At 44.8% G+C, this 21,781-nt stretch overlaps 1 protein-coding gene and 1 long non-coding RNA gene across 6 annotated transcripts in view; one reads left to right on the top strand and one right to left on the bottom strand.

Moving 5' to 3' along the window:
• The window catches only part of ITPR1 (inositol 1,4,5-trisphosphate receptor type 1), a 354,448-nt gene that overhangs the window by 318,479 nt on the left and 14,188 nt on the right, over positions 1 to 21,781 (top strand). For all 4 annotated transcript variants that reach the window (XM_024244292.3, XM_009238773.4, XM_024244293.3 and 1 more), the window contains 4 exons: positions 1,574 to 1,666; positions 2,850 to 2,989; positions 3,476 to 3,641; positions 6,517 to 6,677. In XM_024244292.3, coding sequence (XP_024100060.3) covers positions 1,574 to 1,666; positions 2,850 to 2,989; positions 3,476 to 3,641; positions 6,517 to 6,677 — 560 coding nt within the window. The remainder of the gene's footprint in view (positions 1 to 1,573; positions 1,667 to 2,849; positions 2,990 to 3,475; positions 3,642 to 6,516; positions 6,678 to 21,781) is intronic.
• On the bottom strand, positions 2,724 to 20,031 carry LOC103890134 (uncharacterized). Of its 2 annotated transcripts, none has more exons than XR_010139176.1 (5): positions 19,757 to 20,031; positions 19,415 to 19,486; positions 16,375 to 16,462; positions 14,201 to 14,317; positions 2,724 to 2,858 (listed from the first exon to the last, which is right to left on the bottom strand). It is a non-coding gene; the product is annotated as an uncharacterized LOC103890134 (long non-coding RNA). The 2 variants fall into 2 exon arrangements; XR_002914345.3 differs by having other exon boundaries at positions 19,773 to 19,923.

Raw genomic sequence — 21,781 nt, 5'->3', positions numbered from 1 at the left:
ACACGCAGAGTGTGAATTTCAAATACAGGTCTTCATTCTCACAATGAATGTGGCAATGTGGCATATCAAATGCTGAGTGAGTGACCAGATCTGACATTTATTTATTCACTAACGTCATCTTTTAAACTAGTGCAACTTTTTTGTAAAGCAGTGACCATATATATTGAGAGTGTTGGAGTATGCATCCCTTTAACTTAGTAAATCTACTTCTAATCTACTTCTAGGAATCAATACTTAAAGAAAAAAAGCCTGCTGACTGTGCATGTAGAAACAGACATATATGGGAGAAGGTTCGCTGCAGTGTACAGTCGGAAGCAGTCTAAATGTTCGGGGGTGTTTCATCAGATCATGGTACATCCATGAGATGGGGTGCCTTGCACATAGGTACATCTTTAGAAACCTCCATGGAAAAATACCCACAAGATGTAGTTGGAAATGGCAGAAGGATAACTACAGTAGGATCACACGTATGTCTTTTTTTTTTTTTCGAGACAGGATCTCACACTGTCTCCCAGGTTGGCGTGCGGTGGTATGATTTCACCTCACTGCAACCTCCAACCTTCCGAGCTCAAGCAATCCTCCCACCTCAGCCTCTCCAGTAGCTGAAACTGCAAGTGCCTGCCACTGCATGTGGCTAATTGTATTTTTTGTAGAGATAGGTTCTTGCCATGTTGCCCAGGCTGGTCTCGAACTCCTGGGTTCAGGCGATCCCCCTGCTTTAGCTTCCCAAAGTGCTGGGATTACAGGTGTGGGCCACTATGCCCGGTCTTATGTTTTCTTAAAAATTAAAAAGCCCATATACATATATTAAAACATGGATGACTGTACCTCCAGACTGCTAGCAGTAGCTCTCTCTGGGGCTTTTTTACTATATGCAGGTTTTATAGTGAGCTCATGTTATTTTTACACATAGCAAGAACAGAAGAGATTTCCAATTTTGAGAGTGAAAAAAAAATGACCATAATACTTTAATGGTACCCAAGTGCCCTTTTCTCTCAGTTACAATAGTTGGCCCTACTTAGTGAAATACTACTGGTTTTTCATCCCGAGTCTAAGAAACAGACTAGAATCGTTGTGGCTGACTGAACCAGCCAGCCTTTGTGCTCTCCCTCCCAAATACTGTGTTGTTGGCATGTATCTCCAGCCTCCCAAGTTGACACTAAGTGACATTTACTGCCAGCCATCTTAGAGTTGTGTACTAAACTGGCCTGGACCTTGGATTTCTATTAATGCCTGCTGATGCTTCTCGTGCAGACTTGGTATAAATCTTGCCAGAGTCTGTACATTCAGTAGTATCTGTCTAAGAGTTTCAGCTGTTTGTCTTTAAAGTTGGAGAGGTGCTATTTAAGTGCGATATTTCTAGTAAGCCTACAGGAATTGACATTTTTGGCTTTTTTCCCATCCAGATCACCAAATGAAAGTGTAAATTGCATTTCTGCTTTGAATTTATATGCAAGATTCTAGGGTGTTATTTATGTAAAGAATTGTTTAATCAGCCGTGAATTGGGGACTTCAAACATTTTAACCATATGCTGCCAGATTGTTCATCATAAAATTTCCTTCTCTCTCCCAGAAACCGGCGAGAGTTTGGCAAGCGAGTTCCTGTTCTCTGATGTGTGTAGGGTGGAGAGTGGGGAGAACTGCTCCTCTCCTGCACCCAGAGAAGGTAGGACCTCCTAACTGTAAGCCCCATGTTAATATCGGACTCCTCCAGAGGCTTAGCTGATGCAGGTGATGTTGGAAGAAGATTAAATTTACTGCTCAGGAGTAAGGCCATAGCAAAGGGGAAAGGCTGAGAAAGAGGAGGAAGATGAAGGGAAAAGAAGGTTACACATGAAGAAAAGATCTGATGTGATTCAGCCGATTTATACTGAGTGCCCGCCATTTGCCAGGGACTGTGGTGTACTCTAAGAGACAGTAATGTAGTGGAGGGTGCAGGCAGGCCAAGTGGTGATTGCTAGAGAGTTGCCCAATGCTGGGAATAAGGATGGAATACAGAAGTTAGGCACCCGGCCTACTACTGGGCTAAGCATATCATCAAGAAAGTGATATCCAAACTATAAAAGCAGACTCTTGATATTCCAAGAAGAGGGAATAGTACATCTAAAGGCTTTAAAGGTAAAAAGAAAAAAACAGCAAGTTTGGGGAGATAATGATTATAAGGAAGGAGAGTAGCAAGAAATGAAGCCACAGATACAAACAAAGGGCTAGATGATGAAGGGTCTTCTATGTCAGGCGTAGGAGGTTAAACTTCATCCAGAGGATGGTCAGGGGTTGTTGGAAGATGAGTGATGAAATCTGTGTTTTAGCAAGACCCTTCTGCAGCTGGAGAAAGGAATGAGGCACACAGCAAGGCATGGCTCTTACTGCATAAACCAGTGAGAATGAACAGCCTCCAATGTAAAGCCGTTTATCCAGAGGCCCTGCCGTGAAATATCCCTGGATTTAGTCCTCACACCATTCCCAGTGAGGAACCTGGGTCCTGTGGCATAACCCTCATCTGAGAGACAAGATGCCTGTGACTCAGAGTTGCGAAGCAACTCATCTAACATGAAAAGACTGTTTGCGGCTGGGTCTGGGGTTTAAAACCTGAAAAGGACAGGGCATGTTTTAGATCCCATAGAGGGAGAGCAATACTACCATAGCTGGAGAAATTAGCAGGGGTTAGCGATGAAAACAGAGTTGCCCCAGACAACTTTAGCTTTTGAAAGAAAGTACTTGGCTCTTGATTCCTTAATTTTATTCTTCCGTGTGCCTGGTGAGATGGCATTCAGGAAATAGGATTTCAAAATCCCGGTCTCTCTTTTCTCATCACGTTTTCTGTCTGTTATTACTTGCCGTGTTCACAGAGCTGGTCCCTGCAGAAGAAACGGAACAGGATAAAGAGCACACATGTGAGACGCTGCTGATGTGCATTGTCACTGTACTGAGTCACGGGCTGCGGAGCGGGGGTGGAGTAGGAGATGTGCTCAGGAAGCCGTCCAAAGAGGTAAATTAATCCCGAGGGAAAGGAAGGGCAAAGGGGGTGGGTGGGGTGGTTGGTGGGAGCACCATGCAGTGGTGTTGAGTGTAAACTGAAGACGCAGAGGAAGAGCTGGGAGTAGGGCTGAGTAGCTGCGGAACTAGCTCGTCAGGCTTCTTTCCTCTCTATCATGTGAGGTGCTGCCTCAAAATCAGCTGCGTGGAAAGGGTTAGCTTTGGCTCGCTGTTCAGTAGACTTAGGGACTGTTTCCATCTTAGGCCTGATCCACCTGAATGCACGGCGAATATCCCTCCTGGCTGTGTCACACCACACTTGGAGAAGTCACAATTGAGACAGGGGATATGAAAAGAGATGCAGTTTTCAGTTTAAAAGTTTAATGCCCAATTTAATTTCTACCCAAGTAGACGAGGTCTCACTTGAGCTGTGCCCCAGGCTCTGCAGACCAAAGGGTCGCAAGGGACCCAGACTGATCCAGACCCCTCTCTTTTCCAGGAACCCCTGTTTGCTGCTAGAGTGATTTATGACCTCTTGTTCTTCTTCATGGTCATCATCATTGTTCTTAACCTGATTTTTGGGGTTATCATTGACACTTTTGCTGACCTGAGGAGTGAGAAGCAGAAGAAGGAAGAGATCTTGAAGACCACGTGCTTTATCTGTGGTGAGTGTCACTGGCCAGCTCCAGCAAGGGCATGAAGGCCCAGCGTGGCAGAGGCATGTGGATATTGTGAGGGTGTGATGGGCTGGGTGTGTGCCCAGTTTTGCGGGAGGGGCACCGGCTGCTGCGTCCTCTTGACTCTTCTACCCTCTGCCGTGAGTGAGGCTCTCCTTGGCCTTTATTCTGCTGGGAAGTATTTACAGACCTGGGTTCTGACTGAGCTTCTACCACTTACTAACTGTGTAACCATCATTTAGTCATTTAACATCTTTAGTCCTTCTTTCTTCATCTGTAAAATGGGTACAATAACATGTCCTTCTCTGCATTATTGTGAGAATTAGGAGAGACAGCGTATGTAACACTCCTAGCTAGAACCCGGCACGCTATAGGCACGGGAGGAGAAGTAGTGAACGGCTACATAAAAAAGGTGCATGGACACCAAAGAAATCATTTTCAGTATAGCTACAGGAAAATATTTGTAAATGTAAACTAATCATGGAGGAATCTGGGGAGCTGCGTAATCATTTCAGGATTATTCATAATATGGCTACTAAATATATGAATTTCCTAGTGGTATGTATGCTAAAAAAAAAATGATCATTTTCCAGTTAAAGACTTAAATTCTTTGCTTTTTGCCCCCTTAAAACCTTTTTAAGCTTTTTGCTTTGGCATAATTTCAGAGTTACAGAAAAGACATGACTATCCAAAGAATTTCTATATACTCTTCACCCAGAATCCCCAAATATTAATATTTTATCTCATTTGCTTTATACACACACACATACACACACACACATTTTCTAATGTGAGTAGCTGTCAGTGATGCTTTCTTTCTTATCCCTAAATATTTTAGTAAACATTTCCTAAAAACAAGAACATTCTCTTGTGTATCTACAGTATAATTATCAAAATTGGGAAATTAAAACAGATCCAATACTGTTATCTCATCTACAGACCTTATTCAAATTTCACCCTTCATTCCGATAATGTCCTTTGCAAATCCCACCTCCTGTGGGGCTTCAGTCGCCATGCCTCATTAGCTTCCGCTGACACTATTGAAGAATGTAGGTCAATTATTTTGTAGAATGTCCCTTGATTTGAGTTTGTCTGATGTTTGCTCATGGTAAGATTGAGGGTATGTATTTTCCACAGGAATATCAAAGACATGCTGTTGTGTTCTTCTCATTGCATCGTATCAGGAGGCATGTAATGCCAGTTCATCTCGTAACTAGTATCTCGGCTCACTGTAACCTCCACCTCCCGGTGTTCAAGCAATTCTCGTGCCTCAGCCACCTGAGTAGCTAGGATTACAGGTGCCTGCCACCACAACTGGCTGATTTTTTGTATTTGAGTAGAGATGGGATTTCACTATGTTGCTGAAGCTGGTCTTGAACTCCTGAGCTCAGGCAATCTGCCTGTTTTGGCTTCCCAAAGTGTTAGGATTACAGGCGTGAGCCACTGCACCCAGCCATGATACTAACTTTGATCATTTGGTTAAGGTGCTAATTGCCAGGTTTCTCCAGTAACTCCATAAAGTTACTTTTTTGGAGAGACACTTTGTAAATATCCTGCTATTCCTTAAACTTTCACCCCTTAGCTTTAGCATTCATTGATGATGCTTGACTAACTCTATTATGATGATGGTTGCCCAATGATGATTTTTATTTTATTATTATTTCTACGTTTCTTTATTGGCTTTTTATTGTAAGAAGGAATTTTTTCTTCTCCCCACGTATGTATGTATATTTCTGTGTTTGTATTTGTAACAACATGGACTTATGGATTTTTATTTTATTCAATGGGCTATAATCCTTCACTCTCACTATTTATTTTGATGTTCAAATTGCTTCAGATGTGGCCAGTGAGAGCCCTTTCCAGCTGGCTTCTGGGTTTAGTCATGTCATCGTCATTTTCTATGTACTTTCTTACTTTTTTGGCATCATAATACATTCCAGGCTTAGGCTCACCTTGTACATTTCCTGACCCATCCCTGGAATCAGCCATTTCTCCAAAGAGCCCCAGTTCTTTTTATTGGAGAAAGGTATTTAGAAGCCAAGATCTGGGGACTGAGTGTGCTCATTCCTGTTGGTGTGCTGCTGCTGTCAGGGCTTATTAGGGTACAGATCTAGAGGAGAGGTGTATGCATCTGCATATGTGTGTATGTGTACACAGCCCATGTATCTGCACACATCTGTGTATATATGTATGAAAAAGGATGAATTCATACTGATACCTTTAATTCCATTTCAGCATTACAGGGTTTATTCTTTCTCCCTTTCTCTATTTGCGTTCTTTTCTCAGGCAGTGAGGAATCCAGCTCCCATTATCCATGATATATTTATTTGATCAATCCTAGAATACATAGAGACTAGAATTGCTCACCCAGGCCTCTTCAAATTATAAACCTACCAGCTAGAGTTCAAAATTTGTTTAAAGTTCTTGTTGTCCTTATTCTGCCTCCTCAAAAAACCTTAACATATCTGCATTTTGGCATTTACTTGGGCGAAGGGACTTCACATTCCCTGGTTGCCTGCAATGTGTGAGCGTGTCACACACATTCTCATTTTACCCCTAAACACTCCTGGAACCTAGACAGCGGTCTCCCCGTTCACTAACAAGGCCACTAAGGCATGTGGAGATGAAGCAGCAACTGCTAAGTGGCAGAGGTGGGATTCAAACCCAAGTCTGTCTGACTCACAGCCTGTGTTTTCCTGCCATAACGTAAACATTAATGTACTTGTAAGGCCGACAGAATCCCACTCTTTATAAAGACAGGAGTGAAACCACAGCCCCTTTTCTACTGACAGTTCTGTTATTGATTTTTTTTCTTTACCAAGACTGCTCAGTTGGGGCTGGGGGCTTTTTGTCTCATTTTTAGGCTTGGAAAGAGACAAGTTTGACAACAAGACTGTCACCTTTGAAGAGCACATCAAGGAAGAACACAACATGTGGCACTATCTGTGCTTCATCGTCCTGGTGAAAGTAAAGGACTCCACCGAATATACTGGGCCTGAGAGTTACGTGGCAGAAATGATCAAGGTGAGTGGAAAGGCCTCCTGGGAGCAAGGTGGACTTGGGGCCTACTGGCCTGGCTTCTGAGCTCTGAGCAAGGCCCCAGCAGCCCATTGGGGAGCTGCACAACAGAAAAATAACATCCGATGTTGCCTGAGCCCTTCTCACGGATGGGGCGCTGTGCTCTTTGTGTGTTCTCTCGAGTGATCCTCAGAACCACCAGCTAGGTGGTATCGGCCTATATTAGTGGGAGAAATGTTGAGCCTCCGTGAGATTAGCACGTGACCATGGAACTGGGGCTGGGATTTTAATCTGGATCAAACTCCATAGCCCGATTTCCTGTCGCTATGTGAATCTGCCTCTTTTCTTGATAGTGTTTTTTTTCACCTTCTTTTTAAATAACACCTACTCTCTAAGAGGTGTCTTAGAGGCAAAGTGATTGCCCATTGTAGTTCAGCATGGTTTGTGTTTGCCCTCAGCCTCGTCTTTCTGGGAGACACTCTACTAATCATTAAGAAGTGATCATATGATGGAGGAATTTGAGTTCCAAATTAATCTTTTCGCTGAAGGGAAGTGTGGATACTATGTCCCAGGAAGCGGGGAAGCTGCTTCAGGCTGTTAGAGAACACTTCTCAGGCAGAGTTTGCTGAGACACCAAACGTGCACTGTGGGTGTCCCGGGCCAGCTGTCCTTTTAGACCTGTGCTTTCTGAACATCATTAAAATGTTCAGGGGTGGATAGTGGAGTGAGAAGCATGAACTGTGAAATCGAGGGAGTCTTTGTGATTCACGCTGGCTCCCTCTGAGGAGAAGGGGCCAACTCTCCTTCCAGTTACCAAGGACTTGAGTGCTCGGCCTGATAATGACTTACCCTAAAGGAGCCTGCTTTTTATGTAGATGTAATTTTCAAGCTTTTTATGTAAAGATACTGGAAGTCAGGTCCGTTCAGATAAGTGTCATCATTGACAGGCCCAGAGGCAGCCAGGCTTTCAGTTTTATTGCCAGCAGGGCAGCGATTACGTGGTTGTATTTGCTGAATACCCCAATTACAGAGGCACAGAGGCCTCTCCTAGGTTCTGGAGGGCTTTCTGGAGATACTGTGCCGTCTGTACCCTTGAGGTCCTTAGAGTTGAATTCCGTGCTTCTCAAATTTTAATGTATGTATGAATCATCTGTGGAGCGTGTTAAAATTCAAATTCTGACTCAGCAGTCACTTCCAGGACTTGAGATATTCTGCATTTCCAACAACCTTCCAGGAGATGCCGAAGCTGCTGGTCCGGGAATCACCCTTTAAGTAGTAAGAGCCTCACAGAGGAGACAAAACAGATGCTTACTTAACATTACTCTCAGAGGGGTTGTGCGAATTATGAGGAGAAATATTCCTAATCCTTTACATACATCTGGCCCTCTTTGGTTTGTAAAATCCTCTCGCCTCTAGTATTGTATTTGGTTGATAAAGTTACGCTCCATGGGGAACCTGGAGGAAGGGACTTCTGGGGTGGGGAGAGATGGATGGAGATTCACGGCAGAGGTAACTTTTGAAAAAGGTTTTGAAGGAGAGGATGAAGACACTAGGGTCATAGGTTAGCAGAAAGAAAGGAGAAAAAAAAATCAGCACAGACTGGGGAGAAAAAAACACAAGTTGCAGAATGCTGATGATGGCTTATCCCTTTTACAGATAAAAGCTAGGCTGGGGGTTAAGTGACTTCCTAGGAACAGCTCAGGAGGAGCTGAGCCAGAATTCAAACCAGGCTTGGCTGACTGTAGAAATCGTACTCCATAATCATGTTGTTGGTAGGAAACTGGGAGGGTGCTGGTGATTCTGGGAGCAGACTCCTATTTTTAAGCAGATTAGGGATTCTGATGGGTGCCAGTGTGGATTTCCACAGGTGAGGTTTCCAGGGTCAGGACACATTAACTGAAAAGTCCTCAATTCCTTTCTTTTCCTCCAATTGTTGACACTGGCAAATTAAACTCTACTCGATCAGCGTTTATACTGACACAGACCTGTCCACATGCACAGATAATGACCTTCATTTGCATTCGATGTCTTAATGTCTAGAGGATGCCTGTACTATTCACCCTTGACTTATGTTCCTTCTCACCCCTCACTTTGTTCTCTTGTCTCTAAAGTGTTTGAGTGGGTCCTATCTTTAAATCTTCCAGGGGCCAGTTTTGAAGTTTTCTGTTAATCACCTTACTTTCCGGTCACAGAAAACTCTGGCACACTTTTGGATTTCTGTCTCAATCGTGGAGACTTAAAGGCGTCTTGTGAGCAGTCACTTGATAAGGATTAAGAGCCAGAGTGACCTGTAGCCCGCCACCCACCCAACCCGGTTAGAGCCCACTGCATGGCAACACTCTGAGAACCTGGGCGTTTGGTGTGCTTTCCCCATCCACATCATTCTTTGATTATATGAGACATCTTGTCAGAAAACCTAAAAATCTACAGCATCAGGGAATTCTTCTCTGAATGTTAAAGTTGTTGCAGAACCAGATGTTCTGTGCGCTAAGTGGTGGCTCAGAGAAGCATCAGATCTACCACTAAACGGTAGTGCCTTCTCGCCTGCGCTATCTGCTGTTGTGTTTGGTCTTGAAACCACATGAATCCCTGCTGCGGACTCCTAAGGGAGCATTAGCCCTATCAGGGTAGCGGCTGGGGTGCTCAGCTGAGTCATTTGGCGGGGGTGGGGGCTGGGGCCCCATGGGACCTCAGAGCTGTGGTGCAGAGGCTACAAGACCACCTGCGGGCCCCGCTTAGTCACACCCTGTGGAGGCAGCCACAGTTGGGATGAGGCCCCCACCAGCCTCCCCCCTGAGCAGGGGCATCCTACCCACTGCTGCTGGGGGGGGGGAAATCAGGTGATCTCTTGAATGAGCCAACCCCAGGAGGCTGTAGCTACCCCAGCGTGGAGGACAGAGAAGGGACAGCTGATGGGCAGTGGCAGAGATGGAAGGAAAAGCAGGCTGGAGGGCTCACTGCCCTCTTGCTTACCTTATGTCTTTGATACAGGCTCTTTTAGGGTATGTGGTCCTCAGGAAAAATACCTCTTGCCTAATTGCAGAAGGCTGGGGATGTTGGATTATTCTGCAGCTCTCCTTTAGCCCATGGTTGAAGATCCCAGAGACTCCTGGAGACTTGTGGAGTGACAGCTGCCAAAAGGCAACCCAAGAGAACCAATGGAAAAGGCCTCAGATGCCACTCGGGCAGGGAGGAGCCCAGCTGCCCTGAGAGCAGCTCCTTGCAGACAGCAGCATCAGGGATGGCAAATGGGTTTTCATCTCAACCCACACTGGGTCATAGAATTTACCTGGGGCACGGTATTGAGAAGGGTTCTTGGAAACCCAGGCTGACTTGGAAAGAATGACATTTGACGAGTCATGAATGAAAGAGGTGTCTGTGTGCAGAGCCATGGCCCTCCCTGCCTAGTCCCATGTCCCAAGGGCACATTCCCTGCATTGGTGGCTGCTCAGCCATGTAAAAACACAACAGCCTGTCTAGATCAGATACTTCACCTTTCCTAATTCCTGCTGGAACTGCCTACAGACAAGGTGACAGGACCTCTTCTCACTGTAGATAGAAACAGTGTGTTTCTTGTCATCTCTGGAGGGAGAGAAAGAGGGAACATGCAAAGAAGCTCTGTCTTAAGTTGAGAACTCTGCAACCAGCTGTTCACCCACAAGTTAATCTTGTTTAAACATAATAGATCGTATATTTCCCTCTCCCCTTTTGGTCTTCCCCTCTCTCCTTTCACTGGAGATGGGAGTATCCCCCTCAAAGCTGGAGCCAGGCTGATGCCTACTATGAAGTCCTCACTACCCAAGAAGTGGAGGCAGAAGATCCAAGGTGAGAGTTTCTGCTCTGTGCCTTCCCTCGCCGTATGACCCTGGGCAAGTCACGGGACGTTGCTGACCTGGGTTTCCTGTCTGTACATCGCGGTTCATACCACCTCACACATCCGTTGGGTGGTAGACATGAGATAAATGAGACCTGGCAGGTGGGAGGCACGCATGGAGGGAGGGAGCAGGCGAAAGAGCAACTGAGCAACGGGCCCAGAGCACAGCCAGCCAGGAAGCAGGGGCTGCAGGGCTGACAGCAGAGCTGACAGAAGCATCGTTTCCTATGGTTCCAAAACTCTGCAAGACACCTTGGCTGTGGGCACGTTGTCACTAAGAAAAGTCAGAGTGGGCATCTTGACTCTAAGAGCCTCCTCCCCTGGAAAATCCCTATGTCTTTCTCTCTCTTGAACTTTAAATCTTTAAGTGTCCTTCAAAGTTGAGGCAGGGCATGGTTGACGTTAGTGTTCTTTTCTCTGTTGAATTGGGCACAGATACTTGTGAATTCTATCCATGTCTTTAGTGGTTTCCTCCACTTGCTTTTACTGCCCAGAAGTAGGGCTTTCATTGATTTGGGGAGTGGACGCTGAGTTCTGTGTATTCAAGGCAAACGTTAGATTAATCATGAAATCATTCATGGTTCGCTGGTAGATTTGTCCTTCAACTCAAGCAACTCAAGCACCTGATCGAAGGCGATGCTGTCGAGTACTCAAATGACCAGGGGAAGTGAGCCCTCCTCCACTGTAACTCACAGTGCCACTCATTCCCCAAGATGCAATCTCATATTCATTGACTTGGGCCCCAGACAAGCCTGGGCTTTCAGAGAAATGTGACTGTGGGGTGACCTGACATAGCCCTTGGCAGATCAAGGGAAGAGGGAAAAAAAAATTTCCTTTCCCTGCAGGAACCTGAATTTTGGTGCCATCATAGTTTTGGTGATAGCCTTTTTTAATAAGCAAATTTTTATTAACCTTGATCTACATTTAAGTTTTCGCAGTAATTTATATGCTGCAGACCCTTTTTTGAATAATTTTAGCACTGTTTGGCTTTGCTCTAGTGCCAGCTAAACTGAGAATTTGTGTTAGTCTATAGATGATGATTTGAAAGGCCATGCTATTGGAGCTATTTAATCTGAGTAAGTGGTGAATTCATTATGAGCACTTCGCCTGAGAAAATTTAGATACTGCACCCTGGGCATGTTGCAGGTAAAAGACCAAATATTTGATTCCCAGCAAAGAAACAGCAGCCCATTTTTCTAGTATAGTCAAATGCAGGAGACTAAATTATTCATCTGAGCAGCATTAAGAAGGAAGGTTGGTAAAGAAGACCAAACAGTAACTTAAGTACACAACAGTAACAATATGAAATTAACATAAGTGCCCATCAACAAATGAATGGATAAAGAAAATGTGGTATATAGACACAATGGAATACTATTTGGCCATAAAAAAGGAATGAAATCCTGTCATTTGCAGCAACATGGTTGGATCTGGAGGCCATTATCTGAAGTGAAATAAGCCAAGCACAAAAAGACAAATATTGAATGTTCTTATTTATATGTGGGGGCTAATAAAAAACAAAATTGATCACGTGGCAAGTGGAAAGATAGATAACAGAGACTGGGAAGAGTGAGTCAGGGGAAAAAGGAAAGGATGAAGAGAAATGGGTTAAAGGGTACAAACATCCAGTTAGGTAGAAGGATTATGTTTGATAGCAGAGTAGAATGACTGTAATTAACAAAAATGTGTGGTGCTTGGGTGATGGACGCCCTCGATACCTTGACTCGATCACTAGGCACTATATACATGTAACACAATTTCACATATACCCCATACGTTTGTACAAATGAAAAAAATATAAGACATGTCTTCTGCTAATTATAGATTTCACTTCTATATCTTGGAATTCTGCCCTGTTAACATAACTCTTATATTTTCAGAGGTGTGTTCTTGAGTGAATTGCATATAAAGACAGACTGATCAGAGAGAATACTGTTCATCCACATTTCAGAATGTCCTGATACCTTGGACTGCTCTGGCTACTTCTCTAGGATAGCATATTCATTGACTAACGTGGACAGTGAAATATCGGGGGAGAACCTGCCTCCCCATAGCTAGAGTGTTCTGGAATGCACCAGGGCTGCCATTTCTGGAGGAGCAGTCTGTGCTGGGCTCTGCTTTACCCCGGGAAGGGCAGATTGGATAGTAATGTATAGGTTGTGTGTAATCAGTGTGCATGAAATAAACACTATATGTGCATGATCTCACTTAATCCTCATCACAGCATAGTAGCTGGCACTATTAACATTTTACAGATGGGAACCTAAAGCTCAGGAAGGTTGAGCAACTTTTGCAGGGTCGCGGCGCTGGGAAGTGCTAGAGCCGAGACTGAAATCCAGAGCTGCTGAACCAGAACCCACCCTCAGGTTGTCCTGACCCACATATCCACATGTGGTTACAGATGTGGTTACCTCTGTGCACATGCACACAGCCCTCCTGTCAGCCTGCAGCCATTGGTTGGCTGGCGGCATCTGGTTTGGACTGGCGCATCTTAGACTTGGACTGGCTTATCTCCCAGCCCTGACCCCGAGTGATACTGAATTAGTCTCCTCTAAAAGAGGCAAGATGCAGGAAAGGCCCCTTTGCGGGTGGAGAGGAGAGTGGGAAAGAAGATCTCCCGGGGATGCTGACTGGCTCATGCATAAATCAGTAAGACAGGAGTTAGATGGGGTGTGACTTTCAGAGCTGCTGCCGCCAGCAACCACTGCTCAGACAACCACTTCAAAACTCTAGGGGTTGTTGAGATGGTAGGAGTTCAGGAAAGGGTATCAAGTGCAGCCCTTGCAAAGGATGTATCTGAAATATATGTTAATTTTGACCTGCTGAAATATGAGAAACTTCACTACCCTCACCTTAGCTTGAAACAGGGAATGACATGTCCTTTGGTGGCCAGATTTGGGAGGTGTCTAAGTAAAAGGAGAAGGACGATTCACTAGAACCACAGCCAGACTGGAGCTTCCACACCCAGATGACTCATCTGAATGAGTTTAACTCCCTAATAATTACACATGAGAATGTCTGCTCCATCATCCTTTAAGCCTGGTGCTGAGTTTTTCTCACAGTGGGGGTAGACACCTCCCTACTTTCTCTCTTTCCTCTCCTGCTCCCTCTTCTTGCCCTCAACATTCCATTGGAGATTTTCGTTTGTTCCATTACGGGTTAGTTCACTTGACCTCTTCAGAAACTAGCTATACAGGATCCAGAAGCAAAGGAGCAATTTTCCAGATCAAAAGTAGTCTCAATGTGGCAGCAAGTGGGATGCTCTCAGAAGGTGGTGGGGTGCTTTTGCATAGGAGGGGAGAGTCCAGGAGCCCGCATTCCTGGAAAATGCTTTCCTGAGAGCTGCGGGTAATTTGCTTCAAAAAAAGTAACATGCAAAAGAGCCTTTTTGCCTGACAGCACCTCCTGGGTAACATTTCCAAGCAAATAAGTTCTATTAGCTAATTCAGTGCTACTAAACATCTATGAGGAAACATTATGAGAAGATTCAAAAGCAGTAGGACATCTGGCCCTTGTGTTTATCTGTATTTGATAAGATGACACAGGAAGCAAACACAGAAAGCAACATGTTAACAAGGGCAAAAGATCAAAATGGAAACTTAATACCTGCCTGTCACTACCTTCTGTTTAAAAGGGGAACTGGCTGAAGTCTTACCTTGACCCAAGAGAGAGCCTGTGAAATCTCCAGACACTTTCTGAAGTTGGAGACAACAGCTTCCAGCCAGAGGCAATGCAAGGAACCAAGTGCAGGGGCTGGTGGGTGTAGAGTTACCTGCAGATCATAATTAGATAAGAGTAAGGACCTAGGTGTGGGGGAAAAGACGGTGGCAGCAGTGACTGGAGCCAAGAAATGAGCATAAAAATTCACACAGCCATCATGGGGCGTCTTACTTTAAGGAAATCAGAAGTTGGAGTCCCTGCCAGATAGCACTTAGGTGCAGGAGAGAGGAAGGGCGAGTCCAACAGGGCGTGTACTTAACCCTGCTCTGACCTTTCTGCCTGCATGTGCACCTCCTCTGTGCATGAAGCAGGCAGCTCCTGGCTGTTGATAAAGTGCCGTGGACACCTTCTGCTTTGTGCAGATGCACGGTGATGGGTTTGGGCTTTTACTCTGAATTCCAGTGAGGATGCTGGCAGGAAGGGAGTGCCTAGGTCTGTTCCTAGAATATTGATATTTCAGCATTGGTAGTGCTGAGCAGCAGCTTTCCTTGTGGCCTAACCTGGGAGGCCACGAGCATTGGTTAAAATGTCACCTAGGCTCTGACAAGCCCTTAACCATGGGTGAGGATACAGCCTGTGCTGCCTGCCAAATACGATTCCCAGGATGCCCCCTGAAGTTAGCTGGCACCACGGCAGAGTCAAGAATATCGGAGCAGGGAGGAGTGAAGAGGGATTTGGCACTGGCTTCCCGGTGGCTGGAAACAGTGTGTCAGCGTCATTGGACTCGCCGCCCAGCCAGCCAGGCCTCTCTCACCCCACCCTGTGCACTTGAGCTTGGGTTCGTGTCAGTGGCAGCTGCACAAAGCAGTTGCTGAGCTTAAGTTTCCCCACCCAGCCTTAGAACACATTCTGCCCTTTAGTCTAGAGAGGATGAAATCACCCCTTGTTCCATGCAGCACTTCACAGGCACTTTCCTTTCATTGTGAAGCACTTGGCGTTTGGGCCCCGGTCCTGCACTGACCTCCCAGTGCTCTCCTCCGAATTTCCTACATTCTGACCTTCGTGGAGGGTGTGCCAGGTGCTGTTTGTAACAGTGAGTTGAGCAGAGCCATGATCCTCCCTGAAGGAGCTTGTGTGCTAAGGGAGAGCATGGGGCATGAGTCAGGTATACCCAAGAGTCTAGTCTGTGAGACTGTGCAGGACGTGACGGTTATGCATAGACATTGTTCCATCAGCCACTGAAGACTGGCTTCACTGTGCATGAAACCACTTCTCCCCATTGGCTACTTTGTCCAAGGATGGATGAGTTTGTACATGCTTATTACACACATGAAATACCTGCATATATGCACATTTTCCTCAACTTGGCAGATCTGGTAAGCTCCAAAAGTGCATTTTCTCCCCCCGCCCATACCCTGACCCATCCTCCTGCTCCTTCCCTAACTGCACCACCACTGTGCTGCCCCGCTTGCCCTTTACTTCCTAGACATCCTAACTACATTTGTAACTCCCCTGCTTCAACTCCTTTATTTCCTGTGTATTCTAAATATTGACTGTGTCTGGTAGAGCCGGACTGTAGTATCATATGATACTGAGAAGTGTGTCACCATAAAAATGCACTTATAAAACTGCTCTCACCTGGAAAATGTTCTGAATATGACTGTCTACATCAGGTATATATATTCAGAGTTCTTTAAAACCTGCGTCTTTACAATGAAGCCTACTGTCATGTCTCTAGGGAATGTGAGAATGAGGAAAACATGTTAGTATTTAGGGACAGTCATTTGTATGTGAAAGCTATACAAGGTAACCAGACTGAGTTTCCACCTTTTACAAATCCTCTCTCTTCAGGGCCTCAGTTTTACCACCTATAAAATGAGGAAGTTGAATCAAAGGGTCTCTTGTGCCCTTTGTAGGGTCTAAGATTCCAATAAGCAAAATTCAGAGTGGGGGTAGGAGTTTGTGAAATATGAAACAGGAAGGTGTGATCCTTAGGGTCTGGGTCAGGGATCAGAGTACAAGGGGCTGGTTAGAAAAGGGGAGGGTTTGGAAAGGATTAAGGAATTTGGAGAACATCCACATGGCAGATGATCTCTTTCCCCCGAAAGAGATCTAGCTGTGTGGAACCTTTCTTCCAAACCACTCTTAAGTCAATAACAGTGCTGGTACCTTCTCACTTCTTCATGAAGTCCTGTAGATGGTGAGACGGATAACATCTTCCATCACTTCTTTCTCGGTGTGTCTAGGCAGGACTGACCTTGAATAAAAGCATTTCAGCTCAGAGCTTTCCAATATAAAAGCCCATCAGATGATAAAGCTGAGAAGGAACGTGGTTGTGTTGAAGCAGCTTATTGGTGAGGATGTGTGTGTGTGTGTTTTCAAAGATAAATGTATCTTTCTCTGAAACAACAGCATAGAACTTTGGAAAGATGTTTTCTAGGCTTAAAACAAACACAATGTATTGTTGTATAAAAGTAGTAACGGATCAAAGTTGAATACTACTGGAATCCAGAAAAGAATAGAAGAAAACCACGAAAATTGCTAAAATCCTCATACATAGCCACTGGGAATGTTCTGGCATATTTCTTAGCTAATTGAAAGTGCAAGGGAAGTTGCCTAAGCAAGATGTCATAAGCCAGCTTGGACGCTGATGTGGGGAGAAGGGTGAGTGAGCCTGATTGTTCTTTATTCAGAGTCTCAAATGGGCTCGCCCTGCCCTTGTCCAGCACAGGTGGCCGGCCCCACCTTTTTCTCCTCCTGTGACCTCTGGTTTCCTCAACCTGGCAGCCTAGGTGCCCAGGACCCAGCAAGTGTGTACCCTGTGTACCATGGTCCCTGTGCACCATGGCACCCTGTGGGTGCCCAGGGAATCCTCCACCTGTGGCCCCAGAATGACTTGAAAGGATTATTCTGAGGCTGGCTCTTCCTAGGGATTTCATCAGAAACGGGTGTGGTTCTCTCTGCTGGGATGAGCCCATCTTTGTTGTGCTGTATCATCCAAGAACAACTATGGAGTCTGGGAAGGGTGATTGGTCATTCTAGTCCAGCTGAAGATTATATAATGTGGCCTGTTTTGGTAATGTCATTCAGAGCTCAAAAACAGAACCGGACTGACACCTTGATTTATGCAGTTTGGTTACCCTTCATGTGGCTTAGTTGGTAAAAAGAGAAATCAGTATCCCTAAAATTTTTATCCCAAAGAAAGAAAGGAACTAAGTTTACACAGGAGCTGAGCACTGAAACTAGAGTCAATACATGGATTGCAGTGCTGACTCTATCCCAGCTCTAGGCAGATGACATACTGATTTATAATACTTTTGCATAATGCTTTCCAGTTTATGGGACATTTTTATAGCCATCTGATCTTTACAGTAACCCAGTGAGGTAGCTGGTGAGGTGATCTCTTTCAAAAATAAAGAAAGAAAATAGATCAGGTTGGTGAGCTAGCTGACTTATATACTCATTCACCGTCCTGTATACACACAACTGAAACTCTTCTTATTACAGGCCATTGCTTTTTCTACTGACACACTAACGTCACAAGGCTGTGGCAGAAATGTACAGAACCGGTGACATACAGGGATATTAATATGCATGTGGTCTGAAGTCACTGTACTTTTGGAACAAAGAGAACTGAACTCCTTGAATTTGGGGCTGGCCAACAAATTCTGGGTATGGAATCCCATAATTCTGGGTATGGAATCCCATTTTTAAAAAAATTAATAGACTCACAAGATAGAAGAAGAAAAAAATTTAAAAAAAGATGATAATTTTTTATAAGAAAAAATTACTAGACTTTATTTTTTAGAGCAGTTTGAAGTTTACAGAAAAATGGGGCAGAAAGTACAGAGTTCTCATACATGCCCTTCTCCTCCTGACTTCCTGCCAGTTTCCTCTGTTAGTAACGTTTTGTATTATTGTGGCCTGTTTGTTAAGATTTGATATGCCAATATTGGATACATTGTTATTAATGTCCCTCCAACATTTGCTGCTTACTTTTCATGTTGTGCATTCTGTCGGTTTTCACCAATGCAAATGACACGTATCCACCATTAGAATATCATACAGAATAGTTTCTGCTCTAAAAATCCTCTGCACGCCTCCTATTTATCACTCCCTCCCTCCCTCCCCCTGAGCCTCAGGCTGTCTCTGATCTTACTGTGTCCAAAGATGGGATCCATTTTTTAGGGTTTTTTTAAAACATGTATAACAGTTTTTGGTTTTGTTTTTGTTTTTTTTTTTTTTTTTTTTGCGAAACGGGGTCCTGCCCTGTTGCCCAGGCTGGAGTGCAGTGGCACGATCTCGGCTCACTGCAACCTCTGCCTCCTGGGTTCAAGCGATTCTCCTGCCTCAGCCTCCTGGGTAGCTGGGATTACAGGCATATGCCACCATGCCCAGCTAATTTTTTTGTATTTTTAGTAGAGACAGGGTTTCACCATGTTGGCCGGGTTGGTCTGGAACTCCTGACCTCAGGTGATCCGCCCACCTCAGCCTCCCAAAGCGCTGGGATTACAGGCGTGAGCCACCACGCCTGGCCTATAATAGATATTATTAAGTGGCATTTCAGAGCTACTGAACATAGTTAAAGATGACTATTTTTTCACCAAAACCAATAGATTCTGTGTTTTTGTTTTTGGAGGGTTAGATTTCATTTTGTTTTGCTGTGATCTTAGAAAAATTAGCTCTAAAGATTAATTTTTTTCTTCCTCTTCAATGAAAATAATCACCATAGCTCATAAAAGAGACAAATGATTTAAAGTCCGTTAAGTGTCCTATATTCCTGCTTTTGAAGACATAAATATTATCTTCAAGCCTCCTCCTCCTGACATTTTCTGAGGGTTTAAATACATGAGGAGGCCAAATCTCTGTTTCCAGGCCTACACCATACCCCCTTCTAGTCATTTCCATCACCTGAGCATCCCTAGGCATTCTGAGAACATCCAGTTTGTCTTCCTGCCTGGTAAGAGCAGTAGACATGAAGCTGACATTTGAGTTGGAAAGACCATCTTTGCCTCCTCGCATCTTCCCAGAGGGGATTCTCAAGGGCAGAGAAAGCAACAGGACCATTTTTCTAGGACCCATCTTCTCTCCCATGACCCTTTCTTTTACCCTCAAGCCCCCCTCTCCCTCAACACCTCATTCTCTGATTTGGCTATAAAAGATTCAACAAAAATGTTCCATCGTTTAGGTGGTAAACGTAATACTCTACCTGAGCAGACTTTCTCTGAGGAGGTGATTGATTACTCGGTAGTCTTTCTTAGAACAGCCTCTTCTTTTGAACCTGGGAAGAAAAAAAATACCCCACTTCTCAGAATGATTAGCATTTGCATCATACAATCCAACTTCCTCCTCCGTCTGTCTGTCTCTGTCTCTCTCTGTCTCTCTCTCTCTCTCTCTCTCTCTCTCACACACACACACTCTCTCTCTCTCTCTCTCTCTCTCTCTGTCTCTCTCCCTCTTTCCAGTCAAGGACATTTCAAGAGGTTGGTCAGTACCACCCCCATATCTAAAACTTCAGTGTTTGCCTTCGCAGGGACTTTTCCAACTTTACCTAGAAAAGAACTAACCAGAACCTTAGCACTTGTGGTCAGCCTGCTTCCGGCTGTGGCTTCAGTTAGTTTGTCTGCTCCGAGAGAGGAAGCACTTGCTGTGACGGGAACTGCACTGGCTGGATTGTAGGAGGACCAGGGCAGACAGTGCCTAATGACATTGGTATGTGAGATGCCAGCAGCAAGAAGTGAGTGAAGCAAAGAAGAGTGAAGCCAGAGTCAGACCCAGTGGCAGATGCGGCCGACAGACGCTCAGTGACCCCGTAATCCTCTCCCCACCTTCCCCTCCCAACTGCATATACACACACACCCCAAGATAATTCACAACAGACAAAGTGTCTTAGCTGAAGATGACTTTTTCAAAAATCCATTAGAAGCCAAGACACTGAGACACGTTTTTGATCTTGAATAGATAATACAGGCAAGATTCTGCAAACATTTCTAGGCCTTCAGACTCTGGGCTGGCCGGAGAGGCGTGGGTGACAGGCTTCACTGGAGTCATTCAGCACTCAAACAAGCTCAGAGTTTTGTATGAAAGTCTTAGCTAGAGAGAACGTAATTGGATTCAGGTGTTCTCTCTTTGCGCCTATTCCAGTAACTGGATTATAGTCTAAACATTTGCGCTTTGAGATTTAGATTCTCTGTGCAGAGGGGGACCCTGTTGGTGGGGAACCTTATACCACACTAGAGCCTGTCCTACTGCACAGGATGCAAAACCAAAGGGAAATTGAGAGAACAGTTTGGCTAAAATTGCTAATTAATTTTAACTACCAGGTACTTCTTGGTAATTTGAGATTTAATTTCACAGCCCAGGATGATTATTTAATTAAAACACCGGCAACACCTAGGATCTCAAATTTGGGGCTCTCCCCAACTTCAGTGCAGAAAAGATAAGAATGCTTGCCAGTGGGATCCCTCCTAGCCCAGCTTTTCATTATTAGATATTAAGGGAGGCAATGGGGGAGAGTCTGTGTGGTGGTGATTGATAAATTTCTAGACCAGAAAATCCTTTTGCTGTCTTTGCATTGAAGGCCTCCTATGAAATGGAGAATGAGGCTTTATCCCTAGGATGGGAGCACATGGCCCATGTGGCCTGCAGAAAGTATGACCTTTTTGAAACACTGTGTTTTAACATTTGATTGAGCACTTTGGGAGGCGGTGGTTGGATCACCTGAGGTCAGGAGTTCAAGACCAGCCTGGCCAACCCCATCTCTACTAAAAATACAAAAATTAGCCAGGCATTGTGGTGCATGCCTGTAGTCCCAGCTACTTAGCAGGCTGAGGCATGAGAATAGCTTGAACCCGGTAGGTGGGCAGAGGTTGCAATGAGCTGAGATGGCGCCACTGCACTCCAGCCTGGGTGACACACTGAGACTCCGTCTCAAAAAAATAAATTGACCTTTCTATCTGGTCTAGGTAACTTTTTGAATTTAATATAAAAATATTTCAATCATTTACCATTGATTAAAATGGATATTCTACATTCTAAAAAGATGCATTATTTCTTTTTATGGCTTTATGTACCCCTGGGGTGGGGCCATCAAGTCCCAAGATTATAGGTATGCCATGTAGCAGCACAAGACGCAGGGCATCAGTGCCTCTCCACCACCGAGGCGAGGGGCAGAGATGCCAGGAGCAGCCCTTGGCATGCTGATGGGCCCCATTTGTGTCTTCAGCACACACTCTTTAGACACTCACACTTGGAGGTAGGGCCTCCGTGCAGCTCCACAGAGGCGAAGAACTATGTGTTGAGACCCGGCCAGTGACCACAGTTCTTGGACTAAAGCAGCTTGAGAATAGAGACCTTGTCTTTCTCATCTTTAGATCCTCAGTGCTCAACCCCATGCAGGGCACAGATATTGTAAAAGTTCAGTAAAAGGCTGTTGAATGGAGAAAGTCTGTGCATTTTGCATTTATTTGTTCAAAGACCCTTCTGAAATCATTGCCTAGAGGGCCAGGAGGTACATATGGCATGAAAGAAGGTGAGGAAAATTCTCATTTTAATCTGTAGTCATTTGGTCACTTGC

The sequence above is a fragment of the Pongo abelii genome, chromosome 2 (assembly GCF_028885655.2).
Source record: "Pongo abelii isolate AG06213 chromosome 2, NHGRI_mPonAbe1-v2.0_pri, whole genome shotgun sequence".
In the NCBI taxonomy this organism is placed as follows: Eukaryota; Metazoa; Chordata; class Mammalia; order Primates; family Hominidae; genus Pongo; species Pongo abelii.
Note: the sequence above shows the minus strand (reverse complement) of the source record. Positions and strands in the feature narration are given on the sequence as shown.